This window comes from Podarcis vaucheri (assembly GCF_965113315.1).
Source record: "Podarcis vaucheri genome assembly, chromosome: 4".
Lineage (NCBI taxonomy): Eukaryota > Metazoa > Chordata > Lepidosauria > Squamata > Lacertidae > Podarcis > Podarcis vaucheri.
Window position 1 is genome coordinate 1,522,325 of NC_138762.1, and position 17,080 is coordinate 1,539,404.

Here is a 17,080-nt window from a genome sequence, read left to right on the forward strand (position 1 = left end):
GCATTTTAACTGTGGGTATTCGTCTTTTTGCATCCAGGTTATGTTTTCCACGTTTTTCTGCCTACGCAAGCATCCCAGTTTCCCTGATGGAAGGATCCACTTTGTCCTCTCCTCATGAGTTGTTCTGGGAAGGTTCCCTCCCAATGCCCTAGAGCGAAATTCAAGGGGTTCATGGGGGCATGGAGAGGGGAGGAGTGGGGGGCAGGCCCCATTTTGCAGTGGATGGGGCTGGCTAGGTGAATCCTGGCCACTATTTGTTCTCGTCTGTCCGCTGCTTAGAAGCCTATTTCAGCACTCAGTGATGAATATAGAAATACAAGAAGCCAAGTTTGGATGGCCATCTGTCTTGGATGATCTAGCTGAGATTCCTGCAATGCAGGGGGTTGGACCTGATAACCCTTGGGGTCCCTTTCAACTCTAGGATTCCATGAAAACTGCAGCTACAGATGAATCCTACTGGCAACATTCAGAAGGCTGATGTCACAGAGTTACGTATTTTTCGCTCTATAACACACACCTGACCATAACACGCACATAGTTTTTAGAGGAGGAAAACAAGAAAAAAAAATTCTGAAAGAAACAGTGGATGTATCTTTTTTGTGTTTCATGCTGGGGCCACAGACATGTGATTTGATGGTGAGTTTGGGGTAGTCCAATGCAAAAATCCTGAGAATCCATGTGGATCTGTGCTTTGTAACCACATTTTTGCACCATTGCAGTCCCAGGCAACAGTGGGTGTGTGATTTTTTTGGTGCAGGCTGTAGCCATGGACATGCTATGTGATCTGATGGTGAATTTGGGGTGACCGAGTGCAAAGATCCTGAGGATCCATGTGGATCCGTGCTTTGTAACCACGTTTTACGTGGGGAGGGAAGGAAAAACACAGAAGGGACAAAGAGCACGAGAGGGTGTGCAGCTAGCTAACAATGCAGGAGAGGGGTTTAATAGGAGGGAGGAAAGGAAGGCAAAGGTTTTTCCCCCACCCACCCAAGCCAGCCCTCTGCCTCTGTCTCCCTCCCCCCTGCATATTTTCCGGCTGCCTGCGAGTCCCTAGAATGCTGAAAGAAGCAGCAGCAGCACGGAGAGGAGAAGGTGGTGGCTGTCGGGTGAGCTCCTAGAGCCTGCGCGCAGTGTGACTAGGAAGGAATTAGAAGGAACAACGCGATCCTTTCCTTTTCCCTCTGCTTGCCAGGAGGGCAGGGGATTTCCCTGCTCTTTGTTGCGTTTGAGCAAACACAGGAACTGAAAACAGAAGAGGGTGGGCAGTAAGACCCTGAGGCAGAATGCAGGAAAGCAGCAGCCTCGCTTCTGAAGCCTTCCCTCACTTGTGACACGCGATCTACATTTTGCCTGAAATTTGCTCCTGCACTCAGGCCAGTCGGCTCCAGGGACCACAAATTCGCTCAATAACACGCACAGACATTACCCCTTACTTTTTAGGAGAAAAAATGTGCGTGTTATAGAGTGAAAATTACAGTATATGGGCAGGAAATCCCACAGTTCACAGCTGGAGTTAACTCTTTATCAGCAAGAACACGATGTTCATAGACTTGGCTGAGTTTCGGGCCTCATGAGAACAGCAGCTCATTCCCTGAGCCTCTTCCTCGACAAAAGCAGTTGCTGAGAGTGAAGGCCCCTGGCTCCCCACAGCTTTCCAAGTCCCCTCCTCTCTGGGGTTTCTGGCAAGCGATTGAACAGTGTGCCAGTGTGCAGCCTGCCTTTGCTCCTCCATGTTAGACTCTCGACCTTCCTCCTCCCACTCACCTCCTTCCACTTCTGCCTCCGATTCTGGACTGCATTCTGCCACAGAGTCTCCCAGCTCACTAAGCCCTGTTGCCCCTTCAGCTTCTGACACCTCCTCTTCCCAGACTTCTCCCTCTTCTCCATCTGACCGCCCATCCTTCCTCCACCTCCACTTCTTGGGCTCTGAGATGTCTTCCCTTCCTGGTTCCCCGGCTGCTTCCTCCCACCATTCCTCTGTGCCCAACCAGTCCATGACATTGCTCCATCCCTCAGCCTCTGTCCCCACAAAATAGCTTCCCCTGACCTGAGCTGGTTCCACAGCCGCTGCTTCCCTTCTGCCCCCATGAAAAGGCGGATCAGGAGGTTTTGCCAGCATCCTTCTGTCACCTGCAAGAGAAAAAACGTAAGCAGGATGCAAGGAATGCCCACGTCTCTCACAGGTGAAACAGGGCATCTCTAACTACAGATGGGCCTTTCAGAAAGCTAAGAATGCAGTTAGACATTTGTGCCCATTTCATATGTTAGTTGTGCAAAATTACTACTCCCTTCCTTTGGACCCTTGTTCCCAACTGCCCCCCCCCCCAAAAGAACTCACAGATTAGTTGGAAAACCAACAGAACGAGACCAAACGGAGAAAACGGCCACCTAGCGCACCAGCAGCCACTCTGTCAGGCTAGGAGGCGGTGGCCGGCTGGGCCTTGGAGTGCCCTAACCTATTGGTATTGGGGGACTTTAACATCCATGCTGATGCCACTCCCTCCTCACAGGCTCTGGACCTGGTGTCTTCCATGGCGGCACTAGGGCTCTCCCAGTTTGTTTCAGGCCTCACACATCAAGCAGGCCACACGCTGGATTTGATCTTTGGCATAGGTATAGATGTGATCATGTCTCCTTTGATGAAGGTGCCATGGTCTGATCACTACGCTCTGAAAGCCAGGATTGACTTTCCACCCCCACCCTGCTTAGGTGGCGAGCCGATTTGGGCTCGCTCGCAGAGGCTGATGGACCCTGATAGATTCCGCCAAGCCTTGCGGGACCTTGCTCCCCCTAGCGACTCATTGACCGAGCTTGTTGAGGGCTGGAATACCCAGCTCCTGGCAGCCATCAATGATATCACACCTAAGCGCTCTCTGCGACCCCGCAGAAACCGGGCTCCATGGTTTACAGAGGAGCTCCGGAAAATGAAGCGGGACCTCAGACGGCTAGAAAATGAAGCGGGACCTCAGACGGCTAGAGCGAGTATGGCTGGGTGCCCGTGACGGAGCCTCAAGAACATCTTATAGGGCTTTTATGAAAACCTACTAGATGGCGGTGAAGGCTGCTAAGAAGTAGAAGAAGAAGAAGAGGAGTTTGGATTTGATATCCCGCCTTTCACTCCCCTTCAGGAGTCTCAAAGCGGCTAACAATCTCCTTTCCCTTCCTCCCCCACAACAAACACTCTGTGAGGTGAGTGGGGCTGAGAGACTTCACAGAAGTGTGACTGGCCCAAGGTCACCCAGCAGCTGCATGTGGAGGAGCGGAGACGCGAACCCGGTTACCCAGATTACGTGACTACCGCTCTTAACCACTACACCACACCATACTTCTCGGCCTCCATTGCATCCGCTAGCTCTCGCCCGGTGCAATTATTTAGTATAATCAGGTCTTTAACGTCCCTTGAGGGACAGCCAAATTTAAATAACAATTTGACACAGCTGTGAGGCATTTGCGAGCTTTTTTGCGGAGAAGATCCTGTCGCTCCGCCATGACCTCCCTGCCAATTTGGATACAATAAAGGAACTGGAGGCCCCTCGACTGTCCTCGGGTCCAGTATTGGACCACTTTGACCGGATATCCCCAGCCGATGTGGACAGACTCCTCCGAGCTGGAAAGCCCACCACCTGTCCTCTTGACCCGTGCCCGTCCTGGCTGATTAGAGCGTGTCCAGACGAGGTGCGGGCCCCCCTGGGGGATATCATCAATCTGTCCCTTGGCACCGGGACATTCCCAGGGGAACTGAAGGAGGCAGTGGTGCGTCCGCTCTTAAAGAAAACATCATTAGATCCCTTAAATCTATCCAATTACCGCCCAGTTTCGAATCTTCCGTTCCTGGGTAAGGTGATTGAGAGAGCGGTTGCTGAACAGCTTGGTAGGTTTCTGGATGAAACATCGGCTCTGGATCCATTCCAGTCCGGCTTCCGCGCTGGTCATGGGACCGAGACGGCTCTGGTCGCCCTAACAGATGATCTCCGCAGGCAGCTGGATCGAGGCGGGTCGGGGCTGCTGATTCTTCTAGACCTGTCAGCAGCCTTTGACATGGTCGATCACGAACTCCTGGACCACCGCCTTGCCGACGTGGGGATCCAGGGCACAGTCCTTCAATGGCTGCGCTCGTTTCTCTCTGGTCGGGGACAGAGGGTGGCGCTTGGGGGGGAACTGTCATCCCGCCACTCCTTGGTGTGTGGAGTGCCTCAGGGTGCGATTCTCTCCCCGATGCTTTTTAACATCTTTATGCGCCCCCTCGCCCAGCTTGTCCGGAGTTTTGGGCTGGGTTGCCATCAGTATGCCGATGACACCCAACTCTGGCTACGTGGGAGCCGGTTGAAGCTAAATCCTTCGAAGACAGAGGTCCTGTGGCTGGGACGGGGCGATATGGGATGGGGGGGCAACTCCCATCTCTTGCGGGGGCGCAATTAGTGCCAGCACCGTCCGTTAAGAGTTTGGGTGTAATCTTCGATACCTCCCTTTCCATGGAGGCGCAGATTGCAGCTATAACAAAGGCAGCATTTTTCCATCTCCGCCAAGCTAAGCAGTTGGCCCCTTATCTCTCTCGCCCTGACCTAGCCACTGTGATCCACACGACGGTCACCTCCAGACTGGATTATTGTAACTCGCTCTACATGGGGCTGCCCTTGAGACTGACCCAGAAACTCCAGCGGGTGCAGAATGCTGCAGCGAGACTCCTTACGAGGTCTTCGCTGTGAGATCACATTCATCCGGTACTATACCAGCTGCACTGGCTCCCGGTGGAGTACAGGATCAGGTTTAAGGTGCTGGTCTTAACCTTTAAAGCCCTCTACGGCCTAGGACCCTCGTACCTACGGGACCGCCTCTCCTGGTATGCCCCACAGAGAAACTTACGGTCTTCAAATAAAAACATCTTGAAGGTCCCAGGCCACAGAGAAGTTAGGCTGGCCTGAACTAGAGCCAGGGCTTTTTCGGCTGTGGCTCCGATCTGGTGGAACACTCTGTCACAAGAGACAAGGGCCCTGCGGGACTTGACATCTTTCCGAAGGGCCTGCAAGACAGAGCTGTTCCACTAGGCCTTTGGCCAGGGCACAGCCTGACTCCCTCCCTCGGCAATCTTCGCGGAACTCTGGCTCAATGGTTGCCAGTGGCTTGAATTAATTAATTTTACAATGAATGATTTTAGAATGTTGTTTATGCTGTACTTTTGTACTGTTTTATTGTTGTTAGCTGCCCTGAGCCCGGCTTCGGCTGGGGAGGGCGGGATATAAATAAAATTTATTATTATTATTATTATTATTAAAAGCCACCTTCCTCCTTACCCAGTGGCCTCTCTCTGGTGTCCAACGGAGGCCTCTCTGCCTCACAGGAATCCAGGTCCATTTCTGCAAAACGATCCGTTTTCTGAAAGAGCAACAAGGATTCAAAACAGAGAATGAATGACGAGAAATGTTAGAAAGAGAATGACAAAGACAGAAGCTTTAAGGGTGTTAGATCTCATTCCATGGATGCCTTCCCAGGAAAAGGAAGGGCCAACAGTAGAGCATTATGGGATGTTCTCCATCCTGTTTGGAGCCCCTTGGGAGTATCCAGAGGAAAGTCTCTCTCACCTGCTTTCTCTCCTCTGCCTGACTCAGGAGGAAACCTTCGGCCAGGGCCACCGCCTGGGAACTGGTCTCTGCTCCACACTCCCTCACCCAGCTCTCCATCTCCGGTGGAAGGACAGCCAGGAACTGCTCCAAGATCACCAGATCCAGCATCTCAGCTTTCGTGTGCCTTTCTGGCTTCAGCCACTGGTGGCAAAGGTGGTAGAGTCGGCTGCAAACCTCTCGGGGTCCCTTGGCCTCCTGGCAGCAGAACTGCCTCAACTGCTGGCTCTGCATCTTTGAGCAGAGGGTGTCCTCCTCACCCAGGATCTTCTGCACAGAGTTTTCCCAGAATCCCCCACTGCTCCCAGTTTGGATGGCATGGCCTCTTTCTGCTCCAGGGCCAGCTGAGTCTCGCTCATCCATCTGTGCTCTCAGGAAGCCTCTGAGAGATCGGAAGGAACCCTTTGGTCTTCTGCCAAGTTCTGCCTGTGCTAATGAGGTGCTAGCAAATCCTACAAAGCAAATACATTGTTTAGTTACAGAATTTTTAGGTCAGAAGAAGAGAAATGTTCCTTGAGCAAGCATGGATGAGTCTTCCTCGGAGCCAGGGTGGGACTGTACCAAACCATGAGATATCTTCTGAAGAAGAAGACGGAGGAGGAGGAGGAGGAGAGAAGAGGAAGAAGAAGAAGGAGGAGGAGGAGGAGGGGAAGCAGCCTCTAGCTCTCCTAGGAGGAAGATTGCAATGCAAAACGTGGAGGCAACTGAAGGGATTTCTCTGAGGTGAATCAGTCTAGTTGCTCCTGCCTTCGAGTAAATGCAAGAAGTCAGAACTGACTGACAAGGGAGTCATTTGAAAAATGGATGCTTGGCTCTAGTGGGGGTCCTCACCTGGGGGTCGTCAGGAGTTGCTCTCCCCCCACCCCCACTCCCCTGCTTCTGTCTCCTTTTCTTGCACTTGGACTCTCTCCTGCTCTCCAGACAGACTCCTGGGGTGGGGTCCCTTTTTCTTTGCTCCGAGGGCCAGGAATGTATCTCGACAAGGGCCAAGTGGGTGGAGGGCAGGAAATATATTATTCTCTTACATATCTTAACACACGCACAGCCCTTGATGCCCAGGTCCCTGGAGGCTCAGGGAGTAGCAGCGCCCATTTCCAGCAACAATCCCTTTGGGGGAGAGAGGATGTGGTCCTGGGATGCCCTGCTCTGGGTGCGAGGGGATGGCTGCAGTGGCCTCCGTGGGGAGCGGCCCTGGGAGACGCTGGGAAACTGGTCCCCAATGCAGCAGCCAGACTCTGGGCTGGGATCCCTCTTTTCATTCCTGGCCTTTCTCCCCGTTGCTTTATTTTGGGGGGGGGGCTAGTCCACCTCCTCGTCCAGCTTTCGAAAACCATTTGGACATGTTTCCTCTGTTCTGCAATGAATCAGCATGGTTTCTCCTGCCTTCCAGTCAATGCATGAAGTCAGAACTGACTGACAAGGGAGTCATTTGTATCTTGTGGAAAATGGATGCCTGGCTCTAGTGGGGGTCCTCATCCGGGGTCCTCAGGAGTTGTTCTCCCCCCACCCCCACTTCAGGGCACATTTCCCCCCTGCTTCTGTCTCCTTTTCTTGCACTTGGACTCTCTGCCGCTCTCAAGACAGACTCCTGGGGTGGGGTCCCTTATTCTTTGCTCTGAGGGCCAGGTATACATCTGTTCAACCCCCTGAGGGCCAAGTGGGCGGGGCCAAAGACATCTCCTTTGGAATTTAGGCAGCTAATTTATTATTATTATTCTCTTAGATAGCTTAACACACACGCACAGCCCTTGATGCCCAGGTCCCTGGAGGCTCAGTGAGGAGCAGCGCCCATTTCCGGCTGCTTTGCCAGCAACAATCCCTTTGGGAGAGAGAGGATGTGGTCCTGGGATGCCCTGCTCTGGGTGCGAGGGGATTGCTGCAGTGGCCTCCGTGGGGAGCTGCCCTGGGAGACACTGGGAAACTGGGATGCAATGCAGCAGCCAGACTCTGGGAAACTGGGATCCCTCTCTTTACTCCTCTCCTTTCTCTCCCACCTTTTTTTTTTGGGGGGGGGCTAGTCCACCTCCTCGTCTGGTCTTGGAAAACCATTTGCACCTATTCCCTCTGTTCTGCAATGCCGCTGAGCGACGTCACACAGTCCTAGGGACTCCTTTGTTTAAAGAATGGAGATTTCGGGGGAGTCGTTTTTTCGGAAAGGGGGGGGCGGAAGGCCAAATGAGTTTGGGATCCTCTGATCTGCAGGAAGGAGAGCGTGGCAGACCTGGCCCCTCCCTGGCAGGACCCTCTCCTCCTCCCTGACTTGGGGTCCCCCCCCCGGCCCCCTCCCCTGCTGCAGCCCTGGGACCCCCACCAGATCCCAGAGAGAGAGGAGACTCACCAGATCCCAGGAGGGGAGAGCGAGGCAGCCCTTGCAGGAGAGACACCCAAGAAGGAAAGGACTGGGGAGGGGGGGGGGCCTTGGTTCTGGAGGACCAGCCCCCCCGTGCGCTTCCTGGCCTCTCTAGGAAGGCAGCTCAGATCCCTTTAACCCTTGCAAGGCAAGTCCGCCCAGCTCAGCCCCCCCCCCCGCGCATTGCACACTCGCTTAGCCAGGGCACAACTCTGATTTCTATTATTTTCTGTCATTTTGAATGGCTCTAAGGGGGCAGCTTCCTCCTGGATCCGCCTATGGCAAGGGATCATTTTTTTGGGGGGGGGGGGCCTTTGGCTCTTGGCTGGGCTCTGAGCATCTCCCTCGGTCCCTTGGGGGGGGCCTTTGGCTCTTGGCTGGGCTCTGAGCATCTCCCTCGGTCCCTTTGGGGGGGGCCTTTGGCTCTTGGCTGGGCTCTGAGCATCTCCCTCGGTCCCTTTGGGGGGGGCCTTTGGCTCTTGGCTGGGCTCTGAGCATCTCCCTCGGTCCCTTTGGGGGGGCCTTTGGCTCTTGGCTGGGCTCTGAGCATCTCCCTCGGTCCCTTTGGGGGGGGGCCTTTGGCTCTTGGCTGGGCTCTGAGCATCTCCCTCGGTCCTTTTTTTGGGGGGGCCTTTGGCTCTTGGCTGGGCTCTGAGCATCTCCCTCGGTCCTTTTTTTGGGGGGGGCCTTTGGCTCTTGGCTGGGCTCTGAGCATCTCCCTCAGTCCCTTTTTGGGGGGCCTTTGGCTCTTGGCTGGGCTCTGAGCATCTCCCTCGGTCCTTTTTTTGGGGGGGCCTTTGGCTCTTGGCTGGGCTCTGAGCATCTCCCTCGGTCCCTTTTTTGGGGGGGGCCTTTGGCTCTTGGCTGGGCTCTGAGCATCTCCCTCGGTCCCTTTTTTTGGGGGGGCCTTTGGCTCTTGGCTGGGCTCTGAGCATCTCCCTCGGTCCCTTTTTTTGGGGGGGCCTTTGGCTCTTGGCTGGGCTCTGAGCATCTCCCTCGGTCCTTTTTTTGGGGGGGCCTTTGGCTCTTGGCTGGGCTCTGAGCATCTCCCTCGGTCCTTTTTTTGGGGGGGCCTTTGGCTCTTGGCTGGGCTCTGAGCATCTCCCTCGGTCCCTTTGGGGGGGCCTTTGGCTCTTGGCTGGGCTCTGAGCATCTCCCTCGGTCCCTTTGGGGGGGGGCCTTTGGCTCTTGGCTGGGCTCTGAGCATCTCCCTCGGTCCCTTGGGGGGGGGCCTTTGGCTCTTGGCTGGGCTCTGAGCATCTCCCTCGGTCCCTTGGGGGGGGGCCTTTGGCTCTTGGCTGGGCTCTGAGCATCTCCCTCGGTCCCTTGGGGGGGGGGCCTTTGGCTCTTGGCTGGGCTCTGAGCATCTCCCTCGGTCCCTTTGGGGGGGGCCTTTGGCTCTTGGCTGGGCTCTGAGCATCTCCCTCGGTCCCTTGGGGGGGGCCTTTGGCTCTTGGCTGGGCTCTGAGCATCTCCCTCGGTCCCTTTGGGGGGGGCCTTTGGCTCTTGGCTGGGCTCTGAGCATCTCCCTTGGTCCCTTGGGGGGGGCCTTTGGCTCTTGGCTGGGCTCTGAGCATCTCCCTCGGTCCTTTTTTTGGGGGGGCCTTTGGCTCTTGGCTGGGCTCTGAGCATCTCCCTCGGTCCCTTTTTTGGGGGGGGCCTTTGGCTCTTGGCTGGGCTCTGAGCATCTCCCTCGGTCCCTTTTTTGGGGGGGGCCTTTGGCTCTTGGCTGGGCTCTGAGCATCTCCCTCGGTCCCTTTGGGGGGGGCCTTTGGCTCTTGGCTGGGCTCTGAGCATCTCCCTCGGTCCCTTGGGGGGGGCTTTGGCTCTTGGCTGGGCTCTGAGCATCTCCCTCGGTCCCTTTGGGGGGGGGGCTTTGGCTCTTGGCTGGGCTCTGAGCATCTCCCTCGGTCCCTTTTTGAGGGGGGTCTTTGGCTCTTGGCTGGGCTCTGAGCATCTCCCTCGGTCTCTTTGGGGGGGGCCTTTGGCTCTTGGCTGGGCTCTGAGCATCTCCCTCGGTCCCTTTGGGGGGGGGGCCTTTGGCTCTTGGCTGGGCTCTGAGCATCTCCCTCGGTCTCTTTGGGGGGGGTCATTGGCTCTTGGCTGGGCTCTGAGCATCTCCCTCGGTCCCTTTGGGGGGGGCCTTTGGCTCTTGGCTGGGCTCTGAGCATCTCCCTCGGTCCCTTGGGGGGGGCCTTTGGCTCTTGGCTGGGCTCTGAGCATCTCCCTCGGTCTCTTTGGGGGGGGGCTTTGGCTCTTGGCTGGGCTCTGAGCATCTCCCTCGGTCTCTTTGGGGGGGGGCTTTGGCTCTTGGCTGGGCTCTGAGCATCTCCCTCGGTCTCTTTGGGGGGGGGGGCTTTGGCTCTTGGCTGGGCTCTGAGCATCTCCCTCGGTCTCTTTGGGGGGGGGCTTTGGCTCTTGGCTGGGCTCTGAGCATCTCCCTCGGTCTCTTTGGGGGGGGTCATTGGCTCTTGGCTGGGCTCTGAGCATCTCCCTTGGTCCCTTTTTTTGGGGGGGCCTTTGGCTCTTGGCTGGGCTCTGAGCATCTCCCTCGGTCTCTTTGGGGGGGGGCTTTGGCTCTTGGCTGGGCTCTGAGCATCTCCCTCGGTCTCTTTGGGGGGGGTCATTGGCTCTTGGCTGGGCTCTGAGCATCTCCCTCGGTCTCTTTGGGGGGGGGCTTTGGCTCTTGGCTGGGCTCTGAGCATCTCCCTCGGTCTCTTTGGGGGGGGGCTTTGGCTCTTGGCTGGGCTCTGAGCATCTCCCTCGGTCCCTTTGGGGGGGGCCTTTGGCTCTTGGCTGGGCTCTGAGCATCTCCCTCGGTCTCTTTGGGGGGGGGGGCTTTGGCTCTTGGCTGGGCTCTGAGCATCTCCCTCGGTCTCTTTTGGGGGGGCCTTTGGCTCTTGGCTGGGCTCTGAGCATCTCCCTCGGTCTCTTTGGGGGGGGGGGCTTTGGCTCTTGGCTGGGCTCTGAGCATCTCCCTCGGTCTCTTTGGGGGGGGGCTTTGGCTCTTGGCTGGGCTCTGAGCATCTCCCTCGGTCCCTTGGGGGGGGGGCCTTTGGCTCTTGGCTGGGCTCTGAGCATCTCCCTCGGTCCCTTTGGGGGGGGCTTTGGCTCTTGGCTGGGCTCTGAGCATCTCCCTTGGTCCCTTTGGGGGGGGACCTTGGCTCTTGGCTGGGCTCTGAGCATCTCCCTCGGTCCCTTGGGGGGGGCCTTTGGCTCTTGGCTGGGCTCTGAGCATCTCCCTCGGTCCCTTTGGGGGGGGCCTTTGGCTCTTGGCTGGGCTCTGAGCATCTCCCTCGGTCCCTTTGGGGGGGCCTTTGGCTCTTGGCTGGGCTCTGAGCATCTCCCTTGGTCCCTTTTTTTTGGGGGGGGGGGCCTGTGGCTCTTGGCTGGGCTCTGAGCATCTCCCTTGGTCCCTTTTTTTGGGGGGGGCCTTTGGCTCTTGGCTGGGCTCTGAGCATCTCCCTCTGTCCCTTTTTGGGGGGCCTTTGGCTCTTGGCTGGGCTCTGAGCATCTCCCTTGGTCCCTTTTTTTGGGGGGGGGCCTTTGGCTCTTGGCTGGGCTCTGAGCATCTCCCTCGGTCCCTTTGGGGGGGCCTTTGGCTCTTGGCTGGGCTCTGAGCATCTTCCTTGGTCCCTTTTTTTGGGGGGGCCTGTGGCTCTTGGCTGGGCTCTGAGCATCTCCCTCTGTCCCTTTTTTGGGGGGCCTTTGGCTCTTGGCTGGGCTCTGAGCATCTCCCTTGGTCCCTTTTTTTGGGGGGGCCTTTGGCTCTTGGCTGGGCTCTGAGCATCTCCCTCGGTCCCTTTGGGGGGGGGCCTTTGGCTCTTGGCTGGGCTCTGAGCATCTCACTCGGTCCCTTTGGGGGGGGCCTTTGGCTCTGGGCTGGGCTCTGAGCATCTCCCTCGGTCCCTTTGGGGGGGCCTTTGGCTCTTGGCTGGGCTCTGAGCATCTCCCTCTGTCCCTTTTTGGGGGGGCCTTTGGCTCTTGGCTGGGCTCTCAGCATCTCCCTCGGTCCCTTTTTGGGGGGCCTTTGGCTCTTGGCTGGGCTCTGAGCATCTCCCTCGGTCCCTTTGGGGGGGGCCTTTGGCTCTTGGCTGGGCTCTGAGCATCTCCCTCGGTCCCTTTGGGGGGGCCTTTGGCTCTTGGCTGGGCTCTGAGCATCTCCCTCTGTCCCTTTTTGGGGGGGCCTTTGGCTCTTGGCTGGGCTCTGAGCATCTCCCTCGGTCCCTTTGGGGGGGGGCCTTTGGCTCTTGGCTGGGCTCTGAGCATCTCCCTCGGTCCCTTTGGGGGGGGGCCTTTGGCTCTTGGCTGGGCTCTGAGCATCTCCCTCGGTCCCTTTGGGGGGGGCCTTTGGCTCTTGGCTGGGCTCTGAGCATCTCCCTCGGTCCCTTTGGGGGGGGGCCTTTGGCTCTTGGCTGGGCTCTGAGCATCTCCCTCGGTCCCTTTGGGGGGGGGCCTTTGGCTCTTGGCTGGGCTCTGAGCATCTCCCTCGGTCCCTTTGGGGGGGGCCTTTGGCTCTTGGCTGGGCTCTGAGCATCTCCCTTGGTCCCTTTGGGGGGGGCCTTTGGCTCTTGGCTGGGCTCTGAGCATCTCCCTCGGTCCCTTGGGGGGGGGCCTTTGGCTCTTGGTTGGGCTCTGAGCATCTCCCTCGGTCCCTTTGGGGGGCCTTTGGCTCTTGGCTGGGCTCTGAGCATCTCCCTCGGTCCCTTGGGGGGGGCCTTTGGCTCTTGGCTGGGCTCTGAGCATCTCCCTTGGTCCCTTTTTGAGGGGGGTCTTTGGCTCTTGGCTGGGCTCTGAGCATCTCCCTCGGTCCCTTTGGGGGGGCCTTTGGCTCTTGGCTGGGCTCTGAGCATCTCCCTCGGTCCCTTTGGGGGGGCCTTTGGCTCTTGGTTGGGCTCTGAGCATCTCCCTCGGTCCCTTTGGGGGGGCCTTTGGCTCTTGGCTGGGCTCTGAGCATCTCCCTCGGTCCCTTTGGGGGGGGCCTTTGCCTCTTGGCTGGGCTCTGAGTATCTCCCTCGGTCCCTTTGGGGGGGGGCCTTTGGCTCTTGGCTGGGCTCTGAGTATCTCCCTCGGTCCCTTTGGGGGGGCCTTTGGCTCTTGGCTGGGCTCTGAGCATCTCCCTCGGTCCCTTGGGGGGGGCCTTTGGCTCTTGGCTGGGCTCTGAGCACCTCCCTCGGTCCCTTGGGGGGGGGCCTTTGGCTCTTGGCTGGGCTCTGAGTATCTCCCTCGGTCCCTTTGGGGGGGGGCCTTTGGCTCTTGGCTGGGCTCTGAGCATCTCCCTCGGTCCCTTTGTGGGGGGGCCTTTGGCTCTTGGCTGGGCTCTGAGCATCTCCCTCCCTTGGCCAGAAAGTGGAGGAGCAGCTTGCAGGGTGATACGGACCGAGGGGGGGGTGCCTATTCCCCCCCTTCTTCTTGACTGTCCGAGGCGATGACCTCAAGGGTGCCACCGCACACCCACCCTCAAACCCCCTTCACCGTTGCACAAGCACCACACTTTTCCCAGACCTTTTCCCGAGCGAAAGAAGCTCGAATATATATATATTTTCCCTATCCTTTCCTATGCCTATCTGCGCTCCATACTTAGAACGAGTAGACCGAGTGTTTCTCTTCTCCGCTTATTCCTATGGCCGCGCTTTGGCCAATCACAGCCATGCATTCGTCCTGCAGAAGCTAGCTCAGGGAGCTCTTGCACACCTCATTTCACTCCTAACAAGCTGCGGACGGCCCCCCACGGCGAGAAAAATAGAACCGAAACTCCTGACCTCGTAAAACTGTCAAACCCTTGTTACAATGTATCCATTTCTGCAAGAATGGATACATTCTGCTTCCGCTTTTGATCTAGGCTACGGAACAGGCTGAAAGTCATCAGAACTTTTCAAAATTCATATAAAATCAACCACAGCTCCAATTTTCTTGCTCTTGGTGTCATTCGACTCAGTTTCCCCAGGACTCCATGATGCTGCCCGACTCCATAATCCCCGAGACGGCAAGTCACGTACACAGGAACTCTTTAATCCCGTCAGATCGTTCTGCCCAGCCCTTCCTCCGGGCAATACCAGGTGGTAGACGGTGCATATCAGTAACCCATTGTCCCACCGCCACCGGTACTCATGAAATGTATATTTGTGTATGACCCTCGCTCTGCATATTCCACCCCTCCCTTCCCTCAAATGTAAATTAGTGTAACCCCACCTTTCTCTGAGATATTCATGACGTGTGTAATGTATTCATGATGTAATCCATGAAACCCAACCTTCCCATAATGTATTCATGACGTTTCGCGCACTGTGTTATGGGACTTGGAGGGAACTTTTAAAAGTTTATGTCGCCCCATTCTCGGGGTTCAATTCCACTTTGAACCTGTTGCGCAATAAACTTGGATCTTCGCATTTTGCTCCTGCGTCCGGCTGAGCTTCCCTTTCTTCCGCTAGAATCCACGGACCTGGTCCGATTGGCTGGGTGGCAGGGTAAATACGCACCCAGATTTTCCGTAACAAGGGAAAAGGGCTTTGCAGGAAGGAAGGAAGCTCCTCCTAGAATTCAGGAGTGGAGAGATAGGAGGGGACCCCAGGGTCATCTAGTCCAACCCCAGCAATGCAGGAATCTCAGCTAAAGCATCCATGGCAGATGGCCGTCTGATCTCTGCTGAGAAACCTCCAAGGACGGAGAGTCCACCACCTCCCAAGGGAGACCTTCCCCCTGCCAAACTGCTCTTAGATGTCCCTCAAGGCAGCGGGTCCTGAGTTCTAGCCCTGCTGAAACAATCGCACTGGCTGCCGAGGAGGAACCAAGCGAAGTTCAAAATAAATAAATCATATTCTCACCATGAATGAGCAAAACTTTCTTCTGCATGATGCTATGCAAACATACAATAGTATTTCTATTTCCCCTTCCAGAAATGCTGAATTGCTGATTCAATGGACAAAAAATGCATGGCGGTTGTTACTGTTATTTATTAAGTTGATACACCACCTTCATCAAGAGATCTCTTAAAAAAAAAATTATTTTTTTTAAAAAAAAAATAAAAAAAAATATTTAGACTTCCGGGGTTGGCGCGATCTGGGAATGGCGGATTCCCTCCGAGCTCCGGAGGGAATCGGCTCAGCGGGGGACGGGTCTTTGCCGTGCCGGCGACACGGGGACCCTTAAAACCGCAGGCACGAAAGCCTGCGGACTGAAGACTCGGTGGGTGCCTTAAGCGCCCCCCCTGATTCGCAAAGAGCCTTTTTATTTTTTTTTTATAATAATTTTTATTACATTTTTTACAGAAATAACAGAACAATCAAAGAACAAAAAGAAAAGATAAGAAAAAAGGAAATAAAAAAGAAAAGAAACACGACCACTTCAATGACTTATTTCAAATTTCCATTGGACTTCCCCCGTCCCCCGTACAATGCATTCTTAACAATAAATTTATCAGCAAATTATACCCTTATTTCGTGTATTTCTTTGTATTTTCAATTGCAGTTTAGATTTAAATCTCTTGATCACCATATACTCTAAAAATATACCATAATATCGTTTTTACCCATTTAAATCTTGGTTCTTTCATAAATCTTATCAAATTTCATAAATATTCAAGTTTCGTTACTGGAGCTAAGTTCCCAATCATACGACATCTTATGTTTCATATAACTTATAATACTTTTGCAAATAGTCTTTAAATTTTTTCCAGTCCTCCTCCATTGCTTCTTCTCCCAAGTCCCGGATCCTTGCAGTCATCTCGGCTAGTTCCATGTAGTTCATCAATTGCGAGTGCCAGTCCTCCAGTGTGGGCAAATCTTGGGTCTTCCAATGCTTGGCGATAAGAATTCTTGCTGCTGTTGTAGCGTACATAAAAAAGGTTCTATCCTTTTTAAACACCTTCTGGCCGACAATGCCCAGAAGGAAGGCCTCTGGTTTCTTGGGAAAGGTGTACTTAAACACCTTTTTTAACTCATTGTAGATCATTTCCCAGAAGGCCTTCAGTCTTGGGCAAGTCCACCAGAGGTGAAAGAATGTCCCCTCAGCTTCCTTGCATTTCCAACATTTGTTATCGGACAAATGGTAAATCTTAGCTAGCTTAACCGGGGTCATGTACCACCTGTATACCATCTTCATAATGTTTTCTTTCAAAGCATTACATGCAGTAAATTTCATACCGGTGGTCCATAACCTTTCCCAGTCTTCAGACATAATATTATAACCAATGTCCTGGGCCCATTTTATCATTGCTGATTTAACTGTCTCATCCTGAGTGTTCCATTTAAGCAGCAAGTTATACATTCTCGATAATAACTTGGTCTTTGGTTCAAGCAATTCTGTCTCAAGTTTCGATTTTTCCACCTGGAAACCTGTTTTTTTGTCTAACTTAAAAACCTCATTAATTTGGGCATAATGCAGCCAATTTTGCACCTTATCCTTTAGTTTTTCAAAGCTCTGCAGTCTCCAATTACCTCCAATGTTTTCTATTATTTCCCAATATTTCGGCCAGTATGCCTCCATATTGGTTGTTTTCCGAGCTTTGGCCTCTATTGGTGAAATCCACCTCGGAGTTTTACTCTCCAATAAGTCTTTATATTTTTTCCAGACCATATATATTGCTTTTCTGACAATATGGTTTTTAAACATTCCATATGATTTACCCTTGTCATACCACAAATACGCATGCCAACCTAACGAATTGTTAAAGCCTTCCAGATCTAGGACATCAGTGTTTTCTAGTAAGATCCAATCTTTCATCCAGCAGAAGGCCGCCGCTTCATAATATAACCTTAAGTCCGGCAGGGCAAACCCCCCTCTCTCTTTTGCATCAGTTAGTATTTTGAACTTTATTCGGGGCTTTTTGCCCTGCCAGACAAACCTAGAAATATCCTTCTGCCACTTTCCAAAGCATTCCACTCTGTCCACAATCTGCAGGGCCTGAAACAAAAACAACATCTTTGGCAAAACGTTCATCTTTATAGCTGCAATTCGGCCTAACAAGGATAATTTCAGTCTTGACCAAATTTCTAAATCTTTTTTAACTTCTAGCCAACATTTCTCATAATTATCTTTAAATAAATTCAAATTCTTAGAAGACAGATTCACCCCCAGGTATTTCACTTTTTTAACAATGTTTAGTTCTGTCTCT

At 54.3% G+C, this 17,080-nt stretch overlaps 1 protein-coding gene across 2 annotated transcripts in view; it reads right to left on the reverse strand.

Annotated features, from left to right (window-relative positions):
* Window positions 1–17,080, reverse strand: part of LOC309530284 (uncharacterized protein) — a 435,057-nt gene that overhangs the window by 228,489 nt on the left and 189,488 nt on the right. The window contains exons 1-3 of one of the 2 annotated variants that reach the window (XM_082219000.1): window positions 5,580–6,286; window positions 5,292–5,373; window positions 2,048–2,130 (exon numbers count right to left, since the gene is read on the reverse strand). In XM_082219000.1, coding sequence (XP_082075126.1) covers window positions 2,048–2,130; window positions 5,292–5,373; window positions 5,580–5,981 — 567 coding nt within the window. In that variant the 5' untranslated portion in view covers window positions 5,982–6,286. Of the gene's footprint in view, window positions 1–2,047; window positions 2,131–5,291; window positions 5,374–5,579; window positions 6,287–17,080 lie in introns of those variants that run through there. The other variant, XM_082218999.1, reaches the window with a different exon arrangement.